At 40.2% G+C, this 23210-nt stretch overlaps 2 protein-coding genes and 1 long non-coding RNA gene across 3 annotated transcripts; 1 reads left to right on the top strand and 2 right to left on the bottom strand.

Annotated features, from left to right (window-relative positions):
• Positions 1-824: 824 nt before the first annotated feature.
• LOC119026999 (E3 ubiquitin-protein ligase TRIM39) lies at positions 825-9622 on the bottom strand. Its single transcript, XM_037111780.1, has 15 exons — positions 9562-9622; positions 7045-7186; positions 6420-6666; positions 5997-6211; positions 5455-5559; positions 4747-4842; positions 3553-3786; positions 3316-3463; positions 3017-3064; positions 2855-2881; positions 2491-2555; positions 2197-2307; positions 1951-2069; positions 1723-1819; positions 825-1627 (listed from the first exon to the last, which is right to left on the bottom strand). Exons 2-15 carry the CDS (start codon positions 7183-7185, stop codon positions 1475-1477), a joined length of 1806 nt encoding a protein of 601 aa, XP_036967675.1. The 5' UTR covers position 7186; positions 9562-9622; the 3' UTR covers positions 825-1474.
• A 3451-nt stretch (positions 9623-13073) lies between these two features.
• si:dkey-9k7.3 (circularly permutated Ras protein 1) lies at positions 13074-22876 on the bottom strand. The gene is made up of 18 exons (XM_037111779.1): positions 22768-22876; positions 20547-20598; positions 18586-18744; positions 18395-18481; positions 18226-18311; positions 17903-18100; positions 17770-17814; positions 17580-17669; positions 16771-16922; positions 16582-16663; positions 16379-16503; positions 16196-16280; positions 15977-16083; positions 15707-15819; positions 15347-15458; positions 14997-15137; positions 14251-14344; positions 13074-13740 (listed from the first exon to the last, which is right to left on the bottom strand). Exons 2-18 carry the CDS (start codon positions 20596-20598, stop codon positions 13603-13605), a joined length of 1866 nt encoding a protein of 621 aa, XP_036967674.1. The 5' UTR covers positions 22768-22876; the 3' UTR covers positions 13074-13602.
• On the top strand, positions 20684-23095 carry LOC119027051. The gene is made up of 3 exons (XR_005077290.1): positions 20684-20815; positions 21970-22059; positions 22950-23095. It is a non-coding gene; the product is annotated as an uncharacterized LOC119027051 (long non-coding RNA).
• Positions 23096-23210: the final 115 nt, after the last annotated feature.

The following is a 23210-nucleotide window of genomic DNA, read 5'->3' as shown; positions in this document are numbered from 1 at the left end:
ATCACACCCATGATGTTTGTGAGTTAAAAGATGATTTTCATCACCTTTTCTCTGTGGAGGCCATCTTGTTTTGCCGACGTATACAGAGCGAGATGATGGCGTTCACTGAGCGGCTTCACACAAAACCACTTGATATCTCACTTTAATCACTTGAAAGAATACTTTTTAAATTGACAAACATCACATGTCATGATTCAAACAGGTTCAAACTATTAGTTTTCTCCCCGAAATTGAACAAGGGGAGAAATTTTGTTGGTGCTAATGCTACTTAAGATATCAATATGTCAATATTATTGTCATTATTATTAGTTAAAGTTGTTGTAACTTAGTAGATCTGAGAGAAATAATATTCTAAAAGACAGCAGGTCACGGTAGTTTTACTCGAAAAGGACTCCAAAGTACAACTGGTGAGGGCTGTTCGCAGTAAATATTCCCAACACGATTCATGTGCGGTGTGTGAAATATTTATGGGAGGAGGAAACACTGAAGTAGTTTACTGGAGACACACAGACGGATAGAAAAGGGTGTGTGTTACTTATGTTGTTGTGTAACTGCACCACGATGACTAAATGTCCTCACGGTACAGTGAAGATGAGCCGATGCCAGATGTTACGTCGCCTCGTGTGTGTTTTTTCCATCTTGTTTTCTGTTGAATAATCAGATTTCTAACATCGTTGTAGCAGATTCTATGGGATGATAATTTTAAGTTACCTCTTTCTTTACAAATTGAGATCTCTTCAGACAAAATGTGAAGAAACAGACAAAACCTGAAACAGCTCCTAGACATCTGGAACACGAGCAGGGGGGCCAGAAAAATGTTAGAAATGTCATTTTAATCCCATTTTATGTTGTTAAATCCTCACATTTACCTCAGAGGAGTTAAGTACTGGAATAATGCATGAATAATATAGACATCTGTAAGTGTTATAAGATATTATTGGCTTTCCAGTGACTTCTGGTGTCTGGGACAAATCCTGCCCCCTAGTGTTCAAACTGCTGAACTACAACAGAGAACTTTAATTATGACATTCGCTCTCTTATAGATAAAAACTTTAAAAAACTGATAAAAATGGGTCTGTCTGTTTCTCAAAAACAGCAGCTGCATCATCCACCTCGCTGAAATGTCCTCAAAATCTATGATGTTGTGAACAAACTCGACAGTTCAAAGTGTCTGGAAATTTTGCAGTTTGAAAAGAAGACGTTTTTATCTTGGGAAGAATAATATCAAATATCTTAAATTTAATTTTATTGTTTCATTAAATGATCAGAAAATCACTGAGAACACAAATTTAAAATATCACAGCTGCAAAACATCAAACCAACAGAAAGTCTCAAGAAGCTGACAATGAATATTTCAATGAAAATGTGACTAGTCTTGATGTAATAGGACTTACAGGGCGATCAAAGTGTTTAAGTACAGTAATTATATTAAAAAGAGAAGAAGAAGAAAGAGCAGATGACGTCAGGTGTTCCGTCACTCCGTCCTGCTCACAGGTGTGATGGTCAGCGGCCCGTCGTTCTTCCCTGATTTGTTGGTACACGGACTGAAGAACGGGTAGACGCACTCGTTGAAGACGTCGTTGAAAGTGTAGATGTGGATTTTAGCGTCGACATTGTAGAACGACACCTGTGGAGAAACACAGCGTTGTTTTGAAAACATAAACAGGAAATGGCGGGGGGGAAAAAAAAGAAAAACACGTTGGTGTGTTTCTGTGATCGCACCTGTCCGTTCTCAAAGTCCACGAATATCCCGATCTTACTCGGTCTGAGGCTTATTTGGACGTCTGTGGAGGGCTCAGTGCGAAAAGCGTACTTGTTCCTGAAAAAGAGAAGACAAGAAGAGAAGAAACAAGAAGAAAGATTTAGCTCTGTCACTGCTGCTGCTCCTGGTTTCACCATTAAAACAAAAGAGAGGAGCGAGGGATCATGGGAGTTAAATCTGCAACTCACTTGTCTCTGAGGCTGAGGAACCAGTATCCGTTGCTCGGGGTGACTTCGATCTTCCCCTTCCTGTTGATCGAATGTCGGGCCACGCCCAGATCCCAGTCTGTCTTCTTGCCCACCTCCACCTGTCCACAGGAAGCAGGAAACAGTCTTACAACCAAACACCGAGACACTTGTGGAAACCAAATGTGTCAATGACCGGATGTACCGGGAACCCAAACAACACAAACTCTAAGGGTAAGGTGGTCTCACCTCCCAGTAGTGTCTCCCAGAGGAGATGGCCTCCCTGCCCAGTATACAGACGACTCTGTCAAACCTCTCTGGATTGTCTGGAAGCAGCTGGTGTCGATCTCCACACCTCACCTGCAGAAAAACACATTTTAATAACAGGAAACTTCATTTCATATCCAGTTTGAATGATCTGCTTCAGCAGCCACAGGTGAAAAAGTGGACAAAACATTCAATAATATAATAATCTCGCATTGGATTTATGCAAACATAGATAAAAGGCGGCTATAAAGATAAAGATTTGAACAGGTGTCTCACACTCTTCATGTCCTCGGACATAACCAGCCTGGGATGGGCAGTCATGGAGTTCAGCGTCACATCCACTGTGTTGAAGGAAGAAAATGTAAAGAAATGCATTGAACAAGGTGCAAATGATATATATTATAACGTGACGTTAGACAGGATAATGAGATATTGTGAGTCATTTTGAATTTGTTTGAACTTCTACATATTTCTTAAGACTTTGTTTTATTGTTGTTTTCCTCTTTCCTTCTTTCTTCCATCCCTCTTTCTTTCCTCCTTTCTTTCTTTCTTTCTTTCTTTCTTTCTTTCTTTCTTTCTTTCTTTCTATTTCCCCCTCCCTCGCTACCGTCTTGATTCAGTCTGTATGGATGTGACATACCTGCGTAGTCCTGCACCCTCTTCATCCCTGCAGGAAAACAGTTTTGGTAAAAATTAGAGAAAATGCTTTTAAAAAAACTAATTTAAGGTGGAATTCATACATGATTGTATGTTAGTATATTGTGTATGTGTTGTATAAGGTGGAGTGGGAGTGGACACTCACTGGGTTGTGCTCGGACCGGACTGGGTTCTTGAATTAAGGCAGGAAATCCTGAAGAGATTGAAGAAGAAGTGATGAACACTTAAAATTCAAACATTTTCCTCTGTGTAGTTTGGAAAAAATCAGAAGTTATACAATTAACTTTGCGAATGTGATGAACTCACAGTAAATAAACATGAACAGTGCTGAGCCTCGGCCACTAGAGGGCAGTATTTAAATACTTTATGACTGATACCAATCAGACACATTTTCTGTCTTTCTTTCTTTCTTTTTTTCTTGCTTGTGTTTTGCACTTCACTCACCCGTTTCTGTGATTTTCTTCAGCTCTGCCTGGAACTTCTCCATCTGAGCTACCAGCGACCTGTAGATGGTCCCTGTTCCCAGGTCGGAGTCCACCGACACCGCAGACCAGTCCTTGGCAGGTGGAGGGCTGCAGAGGCTGGGGAACGTCTAGGAAGAAGGTAGAAATAAATTAAACATTGATGTTTCCCATAATGTCTGTATAAAATCAACTTGGACTCCGTTAGATCGTCACCAACCTTGAGGCAGTGTATGTGGTCGTCTGATTGGGCGAGCTCGGCGAGGGCGCTTTCTCTTCTCCGCAGCTCTACGACCTCCAGCTCCAGTTGGCGTATCATGGCGTCGGCCTGGTGCTCGGCCGCCCTCCGGCTTATCTCCATCACCTCCATCAGCTCTGCCTGGGAACGCTCGATGGCCGACACCAGTGTAGAAAACAGGCAAACGCTGCCCGCTGTTTCTCGCTCCACTGCCAGCTGGGGAAATTACAGGTGGTGAGTGAGCTCAGGCAGTTCAAGACACCTTCACCATCACTGTTTTAAGTTTTTCTTTAATTTTCTTTAGCTGCATTGAGGTTCAGTGAATAGTATAACCTCCCAAAACAAATGGAATTATTCAGAATCTATGGATTCTGTAACTGATTTAAAGAAGGACATAAGTCCAAACCCTGAGAAGTCAGGAATACAGTTAATGGTTTGTGTGAAAACATAATAGAGCCACTACCTGACAAAAATACCAAAAACTGGGGTAAAACTTCCAAATTTGGGCAAAATGGAAAAGGAAAAACAGAAAAAAACACACGGAAAATTTGAGACTATACTTAAAAAAAATTGTTAAAATCTGAACGTTTCTTTAAAGTCAAACCTGGAATATATGTTTCCAAATTACTCAAATTCCACAAAATTTCAGTGAAACCATGGATATTTGGTCACCACTAAAAACCTTGAAGAAAGTATTACCGCACAAAGGGAAGTGAAGCCTTAATTGGTAAAAATAGATTTTCAAAGTTTGAAGATTGGTGTAAACCAAATCTGGGCAAAATGGGGATAAGGATAAACCTAAAAAGGCAGGTAAAGCTCTAAAACAACCCCAGACATTCATGTAGAAACCAGCAAAATTCAAGAATACACCAAAAGAAGTCGACTAGAATTGTCAATGGTTACCACAAATAAGGTGAAAATTGAAACAAGACTGTATAGAAAATATGTCTTTAATCCCAAAAGTCCCAAAATCCAGGGAATTATAAAATAAATATCCAAAGTTATGGATTTAAAACTTTGAACATTGAAAAAACTTGTGTCAGTGTTGGCGAGGAACAAAACCTGAAGACGGTGGTGGGGACATGTCTTCTGATTACAATCTGATGGAGGGCTGACGGGAGGATTTACAGGTTTTACCACATGGCTGTGGTATTTTCACAGGGGTGTTTGTCTTACCTCCAGTTCACTCACTGACATTCTGATCTCTTCGATCTTCCTGATCCTCTGTCTGATCATCTCCTGGATCTCCTGCTCTGATACACTCAGCTGGGCCTGCACATAAACAACACGTAGACACACTTTAAGTAAGGATTTATAGTTCGGCCTCAATCCTGAGCATCGGATACAATAAACTCTGATTTATCATCTGTTTCATCCTAAATTGGGCCATAACTGAATGAGCATCATGTTGTGTTGAAGGAGACTTGAAACTAGAGAGTGAGACCATAGACTCATCAGGAAACTGTTTACAGAGGTAATAAATCAAATAGGAAGTAGTATCATTTTCTCATGAGCTTAAGTACACTCAAGACTTCTCTTTGCAAACAGTCGGGTCGCCCCTTGCTGGTCGCCCCCTTAAGCAATTCCACATTGGCTTCCCTGTTCAGATCTGTGAGCTCAGTCCGTATTCATACAGAAATCAATAGATACCCTCCAAGTTTGTATGTTCGGCTAAGAACGACGTCATGTTAGGTTGTTTTTAGCCTCCACATCATCCATTCCAATCAAGGATGTTGTCCTTTACGTGAAAATATCTACCGTGACCTACTTTGTCACAGATGTGCTTTGTTTTTGTTCTTCCTCTTACAGCCGTCGTTCTCCGAATACAACAAGGAAACTTAACAAGTCTGAATGATTCGCTTCAAAGCATCTTGCTTCTCTGACCTTGGTTTTCACCCATTCGTCTTCGACGGACACTGTGTCATGATCATAATGGTCCAGGGTCTCGCATTCAGGACATATACATACTTGGTCAGTCCGACAGTATATCTGAAATCAGTGAGAGAGAGTGTTGCAGCGTTAAAACTTCATCTACCATGAAAATATAAACAGCCTCATGTTCAGACAGAACTCTGAAAAGCCAACAATCAATGACAGATATTGGTCTAAAGTGTCGGTTTAAAGCCCATTCACCAGAAATGTTGTAGAATGATTTACATTTCTGCAAACCATGGATACATTCGAATTTGTACATTTGACATTAGGTATTTGAGCAATATGTGTATGAGCTGACTTTTATGTCAGGAGGTGGACGGGAGGTGGAGATTGACTCAAGGTAGAGAGGTCGACTTGAGGTTGAAAGGACAACTCAAAGTAGACTGGATTCGGAGGAGCATTCTAGCCATGTTTGTGGTTACAGATGTTGGTTTGCAGAAACATACATTGCATTTATTTTGGCCGACTGGGTTGAGGTGTGAGTACTGTACCAATGTTCCTCTGTGGTGGGTCTCACAGACAGGGAGGTTCTGGTCGCTTGAAGCCCCAGACATGGTGAACCTTCTCCGGCCTCTGGAGTGGGAGTAGGCAGGAGGCGGCGGTGGGGGTGCACCGTTTTGGTTCATGGCAGCGATCGGACTGTAGCTGGGTACCGAAGATGCCAGTGGAGTCTGGGCTGCTGAGAATGAGGTCAGGATGGGCTCACCTGTTAATGTAGAAGAAACAGGAAATTAAAGAACATCCTGACTACAGCAACAAAGTCTGAAGTACATGCTTCCCAAGCAAATAACATGGTTCTTGTTTTCTTTTTTAATTAATCAAGACATCATGCAAGATCAATCTACTGATTTGCCAGAACCGAACAGCTGTCGTAGAGCCGCCATACCCTACCCTATGATTACTTTGAGACTCACAGGTCGGCATCACTGGCACTTTCGGGAGAGGCCGAGGCAGCTTCTTCTTCAGTTCATCAAATAAACCATCCGGTAGGCCACCATCTCCTCCTCCTCCTCCAACTGCTTTCACCCCTCTTTTCTCCCTCACGGGTCCTCCCCCTCCTCTCATGGATCTGAACTGCTCGGTGATCTCTCGTAGCGTCCTGTTGATCTGGAGGTCTGGTCGCTTCTGGAAGGTTTTCTTACACAGAGGACACTGGCAAACCTGGAGAGAAGGGATGGATGTTAAGGGGAGGAAGGACAGAAGCAAGAGCAGGGAGACTAAATCTGCCTGATGTACTAACTCCAGTATCTGTCTTTGATAACATTCGCTTGATGTGGCATTTGTCAGGAATGCAATAGAAATCTGTTTTTGGTTTCGGAGTCGGAGATACAGGAGGGAGGAGGTGAAAGGTGAAAGAACAGGTAAAAGAACAGATGAAGTAAACTATAAGTTAGTTCAAATGAAATAGCACAAAATGATGACTTCATTTTAATCACAAATCTCCAAGAAGTCGCTTTTCAACAACTGGCACCAAAATGCAGTTAGGAGGAAGGAGGAAGAAGGAAGAGAAAGACATACAGGAAAAGATGAATCACCCACCTTGGTTCCGTCCCAGTATCTGCTGATGCAGCCCATGCAGAAGCTGTGGCCACATGGTGTGGACGAGGGGTTATTAAACACATCGAGGCAGATGGAACACGCAAACTGGTCATCAGACAGAAAGCTACCGTGTAAGGACATCCTAGACAGAGACAGAAAATAATATATAGTCGAATCAATACCAGCAAAAGCAAGATGCTTCATTAAAAATGATAAAGAGTGTGTGTATGCTTATATGTTGATGATATAACCATATTCATTAATTATCTTCTTTGCGTTTTTGTCTTCTTTCCCTCTTAAAAAATGTTATGTTGCTGTTTTCTGTAACTTTAGATGTACGAATGCACCTGTTTGACCTGTGTAATAAAAAAAATACTTTTAAGATTGACCAGTGGAGGTAGTTAAACACTTTGTCAATAGCAAAGGATCTCAAGAATGTGACTGGCCCGAAGTCTAGATTTTATGAGCTTTGGCTTTTTGTCTATATCAGTAGTTTTGGCTTTGATGTTATATCTTTAAAGCAAGCCAGATGTAGACATAGTCATGGCCTTCTTTAACAAATCAATCAGCTGACGTACCTTAGTGACTCCTCTGGCTTTTCTTTCAGCAACACTTTTAGGTCAAAATATCCCGATTTAGATAATAAGGCCTACCGGGCAGACTGCTGTGAAGCTAGGTACGCAAACTTTTTAACCCCTGTCACTATTCAGTTCAGCTGTCTTTGTAATGTGACAGCAGCATGATTTTAATCTCCGGAGAGGGTGAAAAGGTGAAGTTACATAAGAAGTTGAATCTATTGAATCTGGAGAAGGTGGTGAGAAACTGAACAGTGAGTAAAATTGAGGGTGTTTTGTTGCCGTTTCATTTAGAAGTTGAGTGAACGTGGTCAAGAATTCAAGCTTATTGATGGGAAAGCTGAAGAATTAACGAAGGAAAATATACGTATTATGCAACACACACAAATCACGTCTGTCGCCGCAAATCAGATATGGATGGTCAAAAGATGTCAGGAATGAAGCGGGGTGAGATTCTGCCCCACATGTTCACGTACGCTGAACATACAGTCTTTTTTTTTTTTTTTTTTTTAAATGTTCTTGTCACAGATGATCTCATCTATATTTTAATGTTTCAGTAGTAAGCTTAACTCATACAGCAGGCACGTTTGCTTTAAGACTGTGGGAAAAACTGCCAAGAAACTCGAGCAGACGTGTACGATTTGAGTTAGTTTAGTCTTAGTTTTAAGATCATTGATGGAGCTGCACCATTAAAAAAAGTCAAATACTGTACGTAAATGTTTAGGTAAGAATTAGGTAGGAATGGAAGAAAACAGGATGTAAATCGATAAAGCAGAAATGCTTCCATGCATTCGTCTTGAACTTACATTCCCCACAATGCAACTCAACTCCTGACAGCAGCTAATGTGTCCTCGATCCGTAGCGAAAAGGAACAGATTACAGAGGTCTGGTAATCTCACTTCTTTCCATCTCTAACTTGCAGTCCACAGCCCCTCGGATGCTGAGTGACATCACTAAAGGCAATTTATTATAATACTGACAAAATACTGACAGTCTAGATTCTCCCACAAGTCAGACTAGTATTTATACTTTGCTACAAGTTTTCTATTTGGAATTTATTTGTCAAAAGCTCAAAAGCAGATGAGAGAACGTCATATTCAAAAAAAATCGTAAGGTTTCTTCCATTTTTCCTAGTTTTTCCCTGGTGGACTTTCTCCGTATCCGAATCAAGCGTTGTATGTTGTACTGTTTGAAAAGCTCATTGAGGCTGATTTGGAATATTGGGCTATGTAAATAGTCTACAAAAAAAAATAGAAATAGATGCGATTGAATAACCATAAAAGTCTGTTTTCTACATGGCCAAAAATCCAGTCTTTGGTCGAGATACAAGCTGACCTAAAATGTGACATGACATAACATTACAACTTGTAGCTTCAGGCTTCATTACCCTGAGGGAAACTGGTTTGCCACCACGACAAAGCTCAAGACAGACAATATCCAGCTGAAACATATAATTAGAGCTAAAAAGAAACTCTTGTCAACTTCATAAAAGATTAATCAATTAAAGTGAAGATGTGATATGAGGTAAGGTAAACAACGCTTGGCTTGAGTACAAATGTCGTAACGTCCTGAGAGATACATTTAAATAATACTGCTGGTTCCTTGGGATAATCATTTATTAAATTTATTTAATAATGAACTTAAATATAGGGTGGAAATGATCGATCAATTGTTTTCAAGCATGTGAAACATTCTCCAGCTGAAGATTTACTGCCGTTCTCGGTTTAATACCATGTTACGTGAATGTTGTTGGGTCTCTTGCAGCCTACTCCAGTTACAAAGGTGTATCTTATTATTTTTGACATTTGAGACCTTTCAAATAATAGTAGGTAGAAGAAATCTTTTACAGACAGCACAAGATGCTCTTACGACACTTAATAAACATCTTCAAGAGATACTTCTTTACAAATCAGACATGTAATAAGAAAATGAAAAATGGTACCTTTCTTGTTGTCTGTTTTTGAAATATATCCAAACAGCTTCAGTTGTGTCTCGAGCCCTCACACTTTTACTTATGATGGGCGTTTGCTCAGGCTTTGAAATATAAAGGTGTGTGTGTGTGTGTGTGTGTGTGTGTGTGTGTGAGGACACACCACGCCCACTCAACTCTCACTCTGGCAGGTAAATGTGGCAGGACTGGTTCAGTCTACTCACAGAGAGTAGGTCAAATGACCACACATGCTCGCCCAAACCTTTTTCATTGTTCTATGCGTTAGTCAGGACGGGAACAAACACACTTTGCTGGGAGGGAGAAGGATTTCACCTACACTCACCTGTGAGACTGAGTCTGATACGATGTACATGATTCGTTGGCCAGAAACGTGACTATGAGTAGCCAAAGCAAACAGCTGGATTCAGTGGAAAAGCTTTGATAAACCTAATGAACACAATATTTCTAACCCCATACAGCAGGCCCACAACGTTAGCAGGTGGCTGGGGAACATGGAGCAGGATTTAGCAGCTGAGGAGCCAGATATTTTCCTCCTTTCCCTTCCTATTTTACAAAATTGGCACCGTCAAGCCACCACCACCAGGTTGTTCTGTAACATGGATGTCCTATTTCAACTTTGATCCCCTTACAGTGCTTTTTAAGTGCTTTTCTTAATTTCAGAGGCCAGCTGTGCTAGCTTACTGGCTAATGTGACCATTGAGGGTGTTACCACCCTTTCACAGTTTCTTGAAACTGTGATAAAGGAAATATAGCTGGCTTATAACTTTTTGGTGACTAGCTTACTAGCCTACAAGGTTCTGTGTAATAAAATGAAAATGTTTTAAGTGGTGGTTATGGTTGGTTCCCATTTATTTTAAGCTAGGCTAACCATATTGTGAACTAACTCAGACAAGAAACAAACCTTTTTGTATTTTCATTAATCTGTCAGACAAATTTATATGACACCATAAAGCCAAATGTCATAATGATTTTCTTTGTCTACCTATAAGAAAAAAAAAAGAAAAAAAAAAGGCTTGGGAACACGGAACAATATCCTTTTCCCGCTCCACCCTACCAGACAATATTTCCGTCTCTATCACTGTTAAGGTATCATTAAAAAAAAAATAACTTGGATGCCAATAACTTTACCAAGTTCGAGACACTGTGTGCAACAACGTGACCAGAGCTCAATGATGGCATGAGGAATAAAATTAGCTCCTCATATCGTCGCCTCGATCAGTTCCAGGACTCTACTGGAACGTTTTCTGCCACCTGCATGGTCCTTTTGCTTGATCGGCTCCCTTTCAAGTCTTTGCTCACGGTCTGTGGTCATGTTTTCACGTGCATTCGTCTGTTTACTTTCTCTGTGCGTGAGTGTGTGTTCAGACCAGTGGCATTTCACACTGTCAAGTCAGTCATTCCTGTTGACTAATGAGGCAAATCTCCAGAGAACGATACTCTTAATCTCAGATAACGTGTACCCAAAGAGGATGCTGGGCTTGGTTAGAAACAACAATAACAATGTCCTTAATCGGGTTGTTGGTTCAGCTTCTTGTTAATCACAACCCATTTTGATAACACTGACCTATATTATAACTAGGTGGGTGTTGGCCAGTTATCGTTGATTTATTGTACAGCAGTAGAACAAGGAGCATATTTTTTATTCCTCCGTGCTAGTGACAGCCATGGCCAAAGGAATTATGTATGTCGAGTTGTAGGCCGTCTTTCCGAATTACAGCATGATATCTAAGGAGCATCTCAGCAACTTGACTGCAAACAAAATGTTGAGTTTTTTCTGGCCATAAACCAAGAATTCATATATGAGCTAGAATGACATTTATAGAGTGCCCAACAGTCCCCTTTAATTCAGTTATACCCAATCCAACATCACATGAAACATACTTAAATCCAGATCTGGGTTTTTTGAGAGCTGCATAAAATTGTACTCAATCATAGATACCAGACGCCTAAAAACTCTGAGTAAACTGAGTATATGTAGCCTACTTTTTCAACCTTGTAATACACATGTGTTTTACTTGGCACGTGTTGCATTGACACGCAGAGAAGATTTGGCTTCTTGTGAATGTCCCTTCAATTAAAAAGAAACTGTACTATCTGTTGATCGGCAGGTACCAGCAGTGCTTTTCCTCTTGTACATTCCGCTCCTTTGCAGCCAAGTATAAACTGCACCTGCCTTGACTTTTGACACACATAAGCTGATGCCAAGACTTGAACTTGTTTTCTGCAATCCTTTTAAACAAGATCATTGACGTGTCTGAATGGCGTTCAGTTCTTCAATATAATGGAAGCTGCATCCTCCTCAGTATTTGGCAGCAAGGGTGATGTTGTTTTATTAGCTTTTAAGACTTACCCGAAAGTTAGCAATCAACATTCCCTCGACAGAAAGTTTGTGGGACAATTTTGAAATTGGATTTTAGATTATTTCTGAAAATATGCTCTCACAAACACAAGTTCATGATGCTTATGATACACATTTTGTTATTTTTTTAAGTGAAAGGAGCCAACATGATATATAAACACCTAACTATATCTCGGTCACATGACTTCAACACTATAACATACACACTTTGCTATAAATTGAACAACCTACAAGTTTTAAAGTTAAAATTGAGTTTGATCCAGTCCTCAGTCTGTGTCACACACAACATACTGTGGAGAGAAATTTAGGTCGGTGTGTCCATTAAATGCATAACTCACAATATGTGTGATATCCCTGACGTTTGGTATGCAGATCATCTGGGGTAGAGTGAGCATCTGCAAGGGAAAATTCTGGCATTTTTCAAGTTGACACACTTCTTATGGCCTTTGTGACCCAATCGGCTGTGGTAATTTTCCACTTGCCACTTCTGCTGATGTTAAAATGTCATAACTCAGCTGTAAATCTAGTGCCACCAACAGATCCAATTTTAAATTTGTCTTGTCTATCTTACGACATTTCCCTTACTAAGCTCTATTTCGTCTTTAGCCCTAATTTGCAAATGTCAGCATTCTTACATGCCAATTTAAATTAGTGAAGATGATATGCTAAGAATTGTACCTGCTTACAGTTCTAATGCGTGTATAGCACTGAATTGAAACTTAAATTCTTAGTTAAGTGTGGCCATGCTAACATGTCATTGGCCTAGTATTTGACACTGAGAGCCTGGAGGCATCCCTGGTATCCCTTTTGAGAAGTCACAGTGACAAATGATGAGCCTACCTGAGATCACAATAGATCACCAAGCATGTCAGTGTCACACTGAACAATACAGGAAAAACACTTTCTATGGATCTCCAACAAGTCACTTGTGAGTTACCGTAGGCTCGCTATCCATTTCTGAGCGGCTCGTTAAAGGTTCAAAGATCATTTTGTTTGTTTGGCAGGTAAAATGTTAGCTTAATAGGATTTGCTAGTTAGTGCTAAGCAACAAAGTAGGCTGACGAGTGTCATTAGTTTCAAGTGTTCCATAGTGAAATTACTGGTTCATATACACATTATTACAACATTGCACACGCAGGACGACTTTTTAAAGGGCAATTATTTTATTTCACATTAGACAATTTCCTATACAACAGGAATCAAAATAAAAGCAATGCAGATTCATTTGGCTAAATTTCAGATGAGTGACACATAAAGTTGAGGAGCTTCTACCAAGAACCTGGGCTGGTAAGTATGATGGATTAAGTATGATCACTAAACGATATGTTGATTCAAAACTGAGCGTTTTTCAACGATTTTTTTTTTTTTTATGTAATTTGAGCAAATTAACACATTGTGTTCCAAAATTGTTGTGGAAATGGCAGATAAAACACTAAAAAAGCCATCAAAGCATCTTTTCTTTTTCAAACCCACAAGGTTTACAGTCCCATGTTCATTGTCAAAAGACATATCCCCGTTCAGAGTCTTGAGTTTCTGGTTTGAGTGCAGTCATTCAATTTCAGTATTATTCCCTCACTGTCAGCGGTGCAGCAAACATCCTGGCTAGAACAAGTTGGGAGCCAATATGGCTAAATATGAAATCAAGTCTCCACATTTGCTGATGACTTAATGTTCTATGTTCCCTCCACGAGGGCTTTCTTTTTCTTCCACAGAGGCTTCCTCTGGACCTCAGCTGTGTTGCTGTAGGTGCAGTCGACGCTGCTGGCTCTCTTCATCTGGTACATCACCTTAGCTGCTTCATCGGAGAGAGTCTGCAGAAGATAAATCACTGTGTAAGTGATGTTCTTTGACACACTCAGTTCTGTCTGTGCACCTGGTTATTAGGAACTTAACTAAAAGGTTTTCTCTGGAAGGTTTACATAAAACATCATTCAAACACATATATTTAAGTTTTGTCTAACTATTCCCTAAGTTTGAGTTACACCTGTTATTTGGGGATATATTCTGCTCAATAACAGACAAACATTTTTATTATCTTCTCACATTTTCTGCAAATTATGGTTTTCTACAGCTTTATGATAAAATTATTTATGTTGTGGCTTCAACCAGGTTTGTGCTATATGACATTTGTTGTCCTTATCTCAATAAATTTAAACTAAATAAAAACATGACCTCTGAGATAATAATAAAGTGTAATAAAACTGGTAAAGACACAAAATCAATCCTTAATTTCTTTAACTGGTAAAATGAATTTACTGGACCGTCAAGATCTTAAAATTACTGAATATTAATGTAATTGATAAAAACAATCAAACGCTGACCTGGGATTCTGTGGTGATGTCATCACAGATTGTTGTCATGGCGTTCACCCAGTTGCCGTAGATACTCTCCTCCTGTTGGATTGGCCTGTGCTTACTGATGGCAGAGAGAGGAAGTGTGTTACCCTGAACAACACCTTGAGTACACACACACAGCTAATCACACACACTGTACCAGACCTGCCTGTTTAGCCTTAAAGGGAAATTCCAATATTCTTAAATCCTGAGACCCATATTTACATGTTCGGGTGTGTAAATGATTCACACTTAACAAAAGGTTTGAAATTGATCCAGCAGACTGTGTGAGCTGGCAGCTGTGACAAGGCTGCAGCAGCTGCCACATCCTTCTCTGAAACTCTCACCCTCAAAGGTATTTCCAATAGAAGGGCTGGTTTTTGCCACAGATAGGCTGAGGTTGTTATTTTTGGAAACAAATTGCTACAGTGATAGACCTTTTTGTTAAATAATGAGATCCTTTTTGTCTCCACAAACACAGAGAGAGGAGTCTGGAGTTTTTATTTCTAAAAGCTACAACAAATAAACAACTCCAGATATCAGGGCGAGACTTGATGACGTCTTGACACGTTCACACTATTATTTGGGGATCCTAGTAGAATAGGTTTACATACTTGAATTCTTTGTTGTAGCTACAAAGTGAGACATTTAAAGTCCTTGTCTTATACTTTTAATATGTTTTTCACCTGCCCTCAGAGCGAGTTAGAGTGAAGTCAGAGGTCAGAGAGTCGTACCTGATTTGGTCCACCAGGTCTTGCTGGGCTTTAAGTTGCCTCTGTGCCTCCTGAACTCGACCCTCCATGGTTAAACTGGCACAGAGTTGTGCGCAGTGAACACCGAGGACCGCCATGTTGAGGCTTTCAGTTGAAATTTGACTTAAGATGGTGGAAATAAGAAAAAGAAAGATAAATGACTGTCTGTCTAAGACAAACACAATAAATCACATTCCTTACAATCAAGATAATTACTTCATGAGTATATATATTTTCAAACATCTCACTAGTGTTAAATGTCTGATAAAATAATATTAAAACATGACTGAGAACAGTTTTTGATACTCTAAACTTTAGTATTCAGTATTTACCTCTTGATAGCAACTGGCCGCTGTTCAGTGATGATGCGAGTAACTTTCTGTAGGTCTCTAGTCTTGAAGCTCAGCTGAAGTTGGAATGGAAGTGTTTCCCTCTTGAGAAAAACTGTCACACACATCAACAGACATTATATGTTTGTATAAACGTTTGTTATATACAATTATAATTAAATTCTGCCATTTGGTTTCTCTCAAAGTATCTAGTACCAAATTCAATCTGTTAAATATGTCCAATTCTGCTGAGTTTGAGTCCCCACTATGTCTGTAGACTGGCAGGTCAAGGTCCCCACTATGTAGTGTGACTAATAGAATATGGCAATGCTGACTTTGTAAGAATCATAACACCTGACTTACCACCCATGAACTCTGGTTTTACAGCAAACTGAATGGTGAGCTCCAACCCTTTGGTCACGTTCCCTATCGTTCTCACCAGTTTGTGATTATTTTCATCCTCATAAGGAAAATACCTACGTAGAAAAACAAGAGACGGTCACCTCAAAAGAACAAATGAATAGACAAGAGATAGGGAAAGTGAGAAATTAAGTATTTTGGCATGTTTATCTAGAATATTAGCCATGTTTTGGGACTGGTTAAGTTGTTAGCGTGGAGCTATGGACCACTCACACTCCATCAGGAGCGAGCAGCGTTGCCGTGACTCCCGTAGCAAGCACGTTGTCGATGGAAGCTAACTGGATCTCTGTCGCTACGGTACCGATGCTAACCATGTTCACCTGAGAAAAAGAGTTAAGATTGCAGTCAAGTTTCTGTCTTCATACTATTTACAAACATACTTCAGAAACAGAATCTAACAATGAAACAAAATGCATCGCTATGATGTCTCACCCTTCCTCCAGTAGTGTCTGCAAGCCTTCCAACATCAGCCAAGGAACAATCTGTCCCCTCAAAAGTCATGACTGATATTATGACTCTGTGAGAAGACAAAAAAGAGAATACTTTTATTTTGATTCATACATAAAAATACATGAATGATCCTCATAACAACTGTGTGTGTGTTTGCATCCTCACCCACTCCCCACGGCCTGCTGAGCCAGTTTTTGGTAGAAATAAGGAGTCAGAGAAGATGACAGAGATGAAGTTTCCTCCATTGTACCCAGTCCGATGTTGGCTTTACCGTCAGTGCACAAAATCACCTGCAGAACGCAGAAGATCAGGGATGTCATCATCTGTCAAAGACTCCCAAATGTGCCAAAATATACCTGTAGACTCACCTTTGACCCGGGGTACCTTGACGCCATCGCCACTGAGGCTAATGCTGCAGGACCGAGACTGGTGGCCCCGTGCTCCTTGAGTCTGATCATACAGCAAGATCAAAAATGAAAGATTATATCTCTGTGCCACAAGGATTGGTTTTTAAACGAGAAGTGAAACACACACACACATCCTCCATCGTCACGTACTCTTTGATCCTGTGTACGAGTTGTTGGTGGGTCTCGGCGATGCAGTGTGGGATGCTGTAAGCCACGCCCTGCTCCCATATATGGTCATAGTCGACCAGCCCCCAGTCCCTGAGAGTGAGAGGCGTACTGGTGCCGTCACCATATATCACAACCTGTGGACAACAATGCATAAGAAGTAGGTTAATACCCGTCAACCGTTAGCCTACGTAAGTACGGCATCCTTTGAGCCTTTCACTCTCTAACCTAATGTTGTTTCATCCCACGGTGTTTTATAATTCTTCTGTTTTTTTATTTCCATTAGTGATGTTTATATCTGCTGTTGATTCTATCTTTTACCACACATTGTAACCCTGTTTACTGAAGTGCTACACAAAAATAATACCGCTTATGTAAATCTACAGTCGTAGATATTTGAGTAGTCAAAGTCTGGCAAGTTAAAAACCCTGAAAAACACCTCTAAATGTCTCATGCCATTTTTAATTATGACTTCTAAAAGCAGATACATCTCTACTTGTGGCCTTTTGTCAAACTTTATGAGCAGTGGAGGACAAAAGTGGCAAGTACTTTATCTGAAAACTAATTTTCCCCTTCACACTGCTTGATTTTCAGAGGCCTTAGGAAGTAAAATAATCTTTTATTTCCAAAGAAAAAAAAAAGAAAACATCCCATAAATCATCCTGTGACACATTATTAATTAGATGAATTAGATAGATGAAAAACAATTCAAGTAAGTTTGAATGACAGACAAAATGACAAGCAAGTATTATTTGACAACTTCTTTAAAATGGAGAGACTTATTTCTCTTCTACCTCATTGTTGAACGTGACCAGTGCCACTCTCCTGTGGGGGGACTGCTGCAGGAGGGTTGACAGCGCCCTCTGGAGGGCGTCCTGCATCCCCTGAGGAAAACAAAATGTGTGTTTTACCACCACCACCAGTTTGTCTACCATGTTTATTACATGACAGGTAAAGAGTGCAAACACCAAATCAGAAACTCACCTCCAGTCTGGATATGTACTTCTTAGATCCACTGCTTGATGCGACCTGAAGCGAGGCAAACATGTTACGAAGAAGAAGGAGAAGAAGAAGAAGAAGAAGAAGAATGATCTGAGTACGTCTTCTGAACACACACCTCTGTGGTGACACTCATGCTGCCAGAAATGTCCACACAGAACACGACCAGCGTGTCCTCCAGGTTCTGGTAGTCGTCGTCGCTCTGACTGGGCAGGTAAAGGTCGTCGGTGTGCACGCCTGCACGCTGCCCAACACACACTCTCTGCACGCCGTCGTTCACACTGTTCTCACATCCACAGAACTCACACAGCCACATCTGAGCGAGACGAAGGGAAGAGGGAGGTATTTCACTTATTTCAATTACGTTAATTTTATGTCTTAATGACAGTGTGAAGGAAAAATGCATCCATACATGAGCAGGTGAGATAAATTACAACTCACATTCTGCTGCAAAGAACTCAGACACGACAAGGCTGCACTACATTTCCCACAAATCACTGGGCTCTGGAAAGTCTCCAGGCCTGAGGCTGCAGAAAATAAACAGAGGTATGAATAAAACAAACAATCGAACAGGTACGTGATTGAGTTTGTGCGTGTTTGTGCGTCTGACCTTGGCTGATGTCGACGAGTTTCCCGATACTGAGTAAGACGACGTTGACGTTGGATTCCAGCCGACTCTCTCCTTCCAACTTGTCAGCTGATTAAACAACACAAAGGGATTAAGAAAGCCAACAGCAGATATAACTTAGTAACACTCCATGATCTACTTTGCAGGAGCCTGAAAGAGCAAACAGGACTCACCTCTGGGTGGGACAGGAGGAGGGAAGGAGGGAGGATGATTGGGAGGCTGGGAGGGGGGAGCAGGTGGAGGGTGGGAGGGAGGACGAAGAGGAGGGAGAGGAAGAGAAGTGGGCCGAGGTTTTCTGAAGCGACGAGGAGGCAGCGGAGGAGGAGCTGAACCTGAAGACACAGAGAAAAAAGAGCTGAAGTAAAGAAACTTTGTAGTTATTTCCCAAAATTAGAAACCACAAGAGAAGTCAAACTTATCTGCAAATGTTAGCATGCCCAGCTAGCTGCCTCACTCCCTTCAACAGTGATAATCATTACTTCCAACTAGAACGAGCCTCTCAAAAGGTGACATTTACATTTAAAAAGATTGTGGAGGAGAAGTCCTGGATGCAGTCGAGATTCAAGCTAACATTAGCAGCTCTGTCCTCTTTTTTTTTTTTTTGGAGTGAATCCTCAACAAGGTACTGAAACCAGGTGAGTGCTGGTGTCTACACCGCTCTCACAGGAGCTTTGGACTGGGGTAGGGCTAGCTGGTTAGCATGCTAACTTCACCAGGTATCTCTGCACTACAATACACAGACATAATGTTAAAAACAGTCTGTTAATTATTTTAGTTATTTTTTTGGATGTTGTCAACTAAAATCACATTTTGCACATTAAACATTTTGAATTCGGTCGTTTGACTTGTATTGAGGTATTTTATGGCTCTGATGTGTCACTTTTAAAGACCAGACTGCTTCTCTCACTGCTGTATTTAAGCATTTCAACCTCCCACGCTGTGTTTTTGTGGTCAGAAACGGCCTCAACCGTCATTGTTGTCGCACTGCTTGACGATCAGAGGACAATTTAATTGACTGTACGAAGCACGGCTTTGTTCTTGAATAATTAAGATATATTTGACCACTATCTCTGCGTGCGGACTTCCCCTTGTTGAATTGGTATCTGTACATCTTCACAGTACTTCTTCAGATCTTGCTTTTTGCAAACAAGCCCACACACACGAGCGCTCACACATTACTACTTTATACGCTTTCCTGTTATTTCACTGCAATACTCTTGAGGATGTGAAGAACTCTCTAGACAGAAAAACAACAGTTTAGATACGTTGACCTTTATCGATGTGGTGTGTTTTCGCACGCGTGTGTGTTAACCGTCACACTGCTGTTGATGCTGGGAAAAATGAGCTTGTGAGGGCAGATGTGTGGTGTTAAAAATGTGAGATCAATCCAACGTTTTCGCTGCATGTTAAATGGGCCTTCAACAACGTGTAGAGCAGCCTGCCGCGCCACATATAAAGAAGCTGGCAGCAGTTGTAACATGATGAATGTTGAAGTGCGTTTTTCCGGTGGTTTCTGAGGTGGAGGGTACATCAGATTTGCTCGCTCGTTAAGATATAAAACAAAGGCTTGTGGCTCAAAAGAAAATCTGAATGTTAAATAACTGGTAAACATGTTTGAACAATAGTAGTAATATTATAATAAAGAAGTAATCAAGTGCCATGTTAGGTTAACTTGCTCACACGACTGCACGAGGACTATCAGCAGTGTTTTGTTTTACTAATTTATGCGTTGGATTCATGTTAACATTTATATTTGGTTGAAAAATAAAAAAAACCTTCAAAATATTATCAAACAGTAATTTGGTGGCACCCCGGGGACCATCTGAGGGTGAAGACCCAAGAGAAAGACTAACTTAAACGGCTCAAATAATCAAATTACTAATTAAACTATTTATCCAAGCTAAAGGGATGCTTACTGTCATCTTTTGACTCAGGAAAACACTCTTATTTTGAAATAAATAACATGACATCACTGTGATTTTAAGTAAGTAAGGACAAGTTAAAGAGATAGAAAGTGCTTCACAGTAAAAGCATTAAATATCCAACAGTCTGGACTGTAAAAACACACAGGCACCAAAATAAAACTGAACAAATATAGAAATAAAAATAAAAAAAGGTAACTCTGTTAACTCACCTGCTCCATCAGGCCTCCAGTTACACACAACATGGCTGCAGGCAAACTCCATCTGACACACACAAAGACACAAAAACACTCTTGACTTTTTTCTCTCAACTTCCCCAAACGGCGACGAAAACAAGAGAAATATTTGAATTTTTCAGATTGAAGAAATCTGACGCATCAGCAGAAAGACAGTGGTGGCGGTGGCTCAGCTTCCTGGTATTGTGGATACAGCATCACCATGGCAACCGTAGCCTTGATCAGCTTATTTTTCTCGTTAACAGGTGGGTGAGTAAAACCATGACAGCAGTCACTTCCTGCTTGAACTGTGAGGAGAACAGCATGAGAAATAAATAAAGCTGCCTGGTACAGTGAGCGTACAGGGCCATATTTTAATGTTAACAACACGTTTGTATTAGTTTGAATCAGCTGATCTGACAGAGCGGGAAGTAAAATCTAAGATCTGAACTGACAGGTCATTTTTTTACTAGATAAGTTAAGTTTTGTTTTGTGCTTTTTTTAAAAATTTGTGGGACAGGAAGCAGAAACAGGTCAGTCATTAGTTGTTTTTTAGGAGCAAACCTCTGACTGCGTTGCTTGTCTCAAACCACGAGGTCCCAACGACGCTGATAAACAATATATAAATAAATGATTGTTTCAGCTTCTTAAATGTGAACATCTGCTGTTTTTTCTCTTCTGTTTTAACATATGACAAGTTAAGTATATTCATATAACCTGATATATGCACCAGATAATCTCTGAGCTCCCAGTCCAGACAGAATCAGCTATTAGCACGTTAGCAGCACCTTGCTAATGGTGGCTACAGTTAACACTGCTCACACAGGAGCTTTGGACCGGGATAGGGCTAGCTGGTTAGCATGCTAACTTCACTAGGTATCTCTGCATCACAATAAAAGTTAAAACTGCTATTCATACGCACTCTGTTGATTATTTTAGTTATTTTTTTGAATGTTGTCTATTGCATTTCTCACGTATTGCCCCTTTAACATTAGTGAATTCAGTCATTTGACTTGTGATTAGGTATTTTATCACAATGAGATGTCTAATAATACCTTTGTGAAAGACAAGAGTGTTTCTTTCACTTCTCTATTTAGGCTTTTTAAGCTCCCACAGCATGTTTGCGGTCAGAAACCGCTCAGTCGACATTGTTGTCGCACTGTTCTCATGATCACATGAGAATTTGGTTGACTGATATGAAGTACGGCTTTGTTCTCGATTAATTAAGATATACAACCTTTTTTCTGAGTGTGGACTTCCCCTTGTTGAGGTGCTATCTGCCCATCTGATACATATTCATTTTCTGTCATATTGCTCCTTTAAAAGCGAACCCTAACAAGGTTTTACAACAGTCCCACCAGATATTTTAAAGAACAGCTGTGGATATCTACAGGCTTAATTGTGTGTGATTTTTTTTAAGGAGACGCAGACATTTCCCGGGTTTTTGTGGCGACCACTTCACCGGAAGTCGGACCGTCTTGATCTGTGATTGTAGCAACAAAAAAATGAGGTATTTTAACCCAAACCATGATGTTTTCTCAACCCTAACCAAGTGATTATTATCTATTAATCTGAGCAGAGCATAAGCAGTGTGGTGACGAGAGAGAAAAAGACAATTGAATCTGAACAAATATAAAATTGCAACACATAGAAACATACTTGGCTAACATTTACTGTAGTGATTGAGTTGCTTATACTCAAGCACTCATCAATTACTTATTAACTAACCTTATTACATCTGTTCTACATGAAAACTTAATATAAACTGCACCTGATAATTATGTACACTCCTTATTGTGCTCTGTCTGGGTTGAAAACTTACTAAAGTTTTCCACAGATATCTGCTTTTCCAAAGGTCTGTAGTCATTTTAAAGTCAAACAGTGAGTGTCTCACTTGTATTATACATTTAAGAGTTTAGCTTACAGAGCTAACAGATGTTTAACCACATCTGTTGCTTCCATGGTTTATACATCTAATTCTGACAACCCCATTTTTTACACTTTAAACAACTTTAAAACAGTTGAAAACATGAAATAACATGTCAGGAAACTGATGTATTTATGAGCAGCTGGTTGAGCAGGTTCACTGATCGCTCTGCGTCTTCTTATCAGTCTCAAACATGTAGAAACACACATGATTCCCTTCGTATCTCAGCACGGCAGTGAGGATAACTAATAGACACACAAGACGCACATTTAAAAACAAGAAGCAAATTACCTTTGCTGGTGTCTGTGTACAGCAGAGTTGTTTAAAACTGAAAGCGAGTATTTTGTGTACCGCAGCAGGTTTATGATGTGTGTGTCTGTGTGTGTGTGTGTGTGTGTGTGTGTGTGTGTGTGTGTGTGTGTGTGCATGTGGGGGCGTGTTCAAAGTCTAACCAGCAGCGCTTTGCTCGTCAGGAAGTTGGTGTAGGGCTCCGAGTTCGCTCGAGAGAAATGAAAGCTAAGAGGAAGAGATTAAGACGAGGTGAAAGAATGAAGAAGAAGATTGTTATCACGTTACCAAAGAAAGAAGAAAAAAAAACCCCATGAAGATGATGTCTGATGTATCTGATCTGAGCTTTTACCTTTCCGTTCAAAAACATTTGCACTACTAAGCAGTAAAACCACACTTTACATACTGTATATTTATTCTATACAAAGTGCATTTGATTCATTTTA

The sequence above is a fragment of the Acanthopagrus latus genome, chromosome 10, assembly GCF_904848185.1.
Source record: "Acanthopagrus latus isolate v.2019 chromosome 10, fAcaLat1.1, whole genome shotgun sequence".
NCBI lineage: Eukaryota > Metazoa > Chordata > Actinopteri > Spariformes > Sparidae > Acanthopagrus > Acanthopagrus latus.
Note: the sequence above shows the minus strand (reverse complement) of the source record. Positions and strands in the feature narration are given on the sequence as shown.